The sequence below is a fragment of the Leucoraja erinacea genome, unplaced genomic scaffold (assembly GCF_028641065.1).
Source record: "Leucoraja erinacea ecotype New England unplaced genomic scaffold, Leri_hhj_1 Leri_926S, whole genome shotgun sequence".
NCBI classification, from domain to species: domain Eukaryota; kingdom Metazoa; phylum Chordata; class Chondrichthyes; order Rajiformes; family Rajidae; genus Leucoraja; species Leucoraja erinaceus.
In genome coordinates, this window is record NW_026576868.1 from 61,431 (window position 1) to 63,826 (window position 2,396).

General features: G+C 51.6%; 1 protein-coding gene across 1 annotated transcript; it reads right to left on the minus strand.

The window, feature by feature from the left end:
- Window positions 1–834: 834 nt before the first annotated feature.
- On the minus strand, window positions 835–2,298 carry LOC129695048 (ret finger protein-like 1). The gene is made up of 2 exons (XM_055631809.1): window positions 2,234–2,298; window positions 835–1,367 (listed from the first exon to the last, which is right to left on the minus strand). Exons 1-2 carry the CDS (start codon window positions 2,256–2,258, stop codon window positions 835–837), a joined length of 558 nt encoding a protein of 185 aa, XP_055487784.1. The 5' UTR covers window positions 2,259–2,298.
- Window positions 2,299–2,396: the final 98 nt, after the last annotated feature.

A 2,396-nucleotide genomic window follows, 5' to 3' on the forward strand; every position in this document is an offset into this window, starting at 1 on the left:
GGAAGGGAGGTTGGTTCGTGTGTGTGACGGTCTGGGCTGCCTCCACAACTCTGCAATTTCTTGCGATCGTGGACAGAGCTGTTTCCAAAACCGTGCTGTGATGAATCCCGGATAAAATGCTTTCCACGGGGCATGCGTAGAAGTTGGGGAGAGTTGTTGGGGACATGCTGAACCTCCTAAGCCTTCTCAGGAAGTAGAGGCGTTGGTTTGCTTTCTTGGTCGTTGCTGCGATGTGGCTGGTCTGGGACAAGTTGCTGGTGATATTAACTTGTAAGAGGACACTCGATGCCAGGGCAACTAGGACTCATGCAGCCTAGACATGGACAACTGGACAATGAACTCGGACTCATGCAACACTGGACGGACTCATGCAACATGGACAACTGGACAATGAACTCGGACTCATGCAACATGGACAACTGGACATGCTTGAATGAACTCGGACTCATGCAACATGGACAACTGGACAATGAACTCGGACTCATGCAACATGGACAACTGGACAATGAACTCGGACTCATGCAACATGGACAACTGGACAATGAACTCGGACTCATGCAACATGGACAACTGGACAATGAACTCGGACTCATGCAACATGGACAACTGGACAATGAACTCGGACTCATGCAACATGGACAACTGGACAATGAACTCGGACTCATGCAACATGGACAACTGGACAATGAACTCGGACTCATGCAACATGGACAACTGGACAATGAACTCGGACTCATGCAACATGGACAACTGGACAATGAACTCGGACTCATGCAACATGGACAACTGGACAATGAACTCGGACTCATGCAACATGGACAACTGGACAAATCGTCAGTGCGTTCCCTGAAGCAGATACGTTGAAGAAGGGGAGGAGCCCCCCCCCTTGAACGTCCAATCGCTGAAGGAGTGGAGGTGAGAGCCAGTGCTGTCATCACAGAACAGGACCTTGCCCTCGCCGTAGTCAACATATACGCCGATCATCTGGATCTTCTCCTGGGTGGCTGGGTGGATGGAGATCCGCTTGGAATTGGCGTCGTTGACCCTGAACACCTTCTGGTGGCACCCGATGGACCAGACCCCTCCCTCGGGTCTCAGCGTGCTCCTGGTGCTCTTCTCCGCATCGTTGGAGGCAACTCCCAGGTCCCATTCAGAGTTGCTGCCCACCTCCACCACCCAGTAGCACCGGCCAGAGGTGATCCCTTCCTCATCGCTGAGAGGTGGCTTCCCCATCACTGAGAGGACGGGCTCCGAAACCCCTCTGTCTCCAGAAGTGATCGTCCGCCCCTTAACACAGCGCACCGTGACCAGGTCAGGTGATACCTGGAGCATCGGGTGGGCAGTGTTGGGGTCCAGGGTCACAGCAACTGAAAGAGTCAACAGAGGTGGCGTTCAGGTTAAGGACATAGAAACAGAGACAGTAGGTGCAGGAGGAGGCTGGGACTATCACAACATTTCCAAGTCATTAGACAGGTACATGGATAGGACAAGTTTAGATGGATCTGGGGCAAACACGGGCAGGTACTACTCAGTGTAGGTGGGGCATGTGGGTAGGTGGGACTAGTGTAGAGGGAGTGCAGCGTAGGTTCACCAGGTTAATTCCCGGATGGCGGGACTGTCATATGCTGAGAGAATGGAGCAGCTGGGCTTGTATACTCTGTGGAGTTTAAAAGGATGAGAGGGAATCTTATTGAAACATACAAGATTATTCAGGGTTTGGACATGCAAGAGGCAGGAAACATATTCCCGCTGTTGGGGGAGTCCAGAACCAGGGGCCACACAGTTTAAGAATAAGGAGTAAGCCATTTAGAACGGAGACCAGGAAACACTTTTTCACCCAGAGAGTTGTGAGTCTGTGGAATTCTCTGCCTCAGAGGGTGGTGGAGTCCGGTTCTCTGGATACTTTCAAGAGAGAGAGCTAGATAGGGCTCTTAAAGATAGTGGAGTCATGGGATATGGGGAGAAGGCAGCAACGGGGTACTAATTGTGGATGATCAGCCGTGATCACATTGAATGGCGGTGCTGGTTTGAAGGGCTGAATGGCCTACTCCTGCACCTATTGTCTACTTAGTGGAGGTGGGGCATGTGGATCAGTTTGGGCAGGTGGGATTAGCGTAGAATGGACATGTGGGTCAGCATGGGCAAGTTGAGCCGAAGGGCCTGTTCCTGTGCTGTCTGACTATGAAAGTCACTAAAACAGTTGAGCAGAAACTCGGTGAGTAGAAGATCTTACCAGCCGCGTTTCTGATTCTGTCCATGCCTGAAAATGCAAGGAAGAAGGGTTCATGTTAATGAATTCAATGTCTCAGCGGGTCAGGCAGCATCTGTGGAGAACATGGATACGTGGCGTTTCACAGAGTGCTGGAGTAACTCAGCGGGTCAGGCAGCATCTGTGT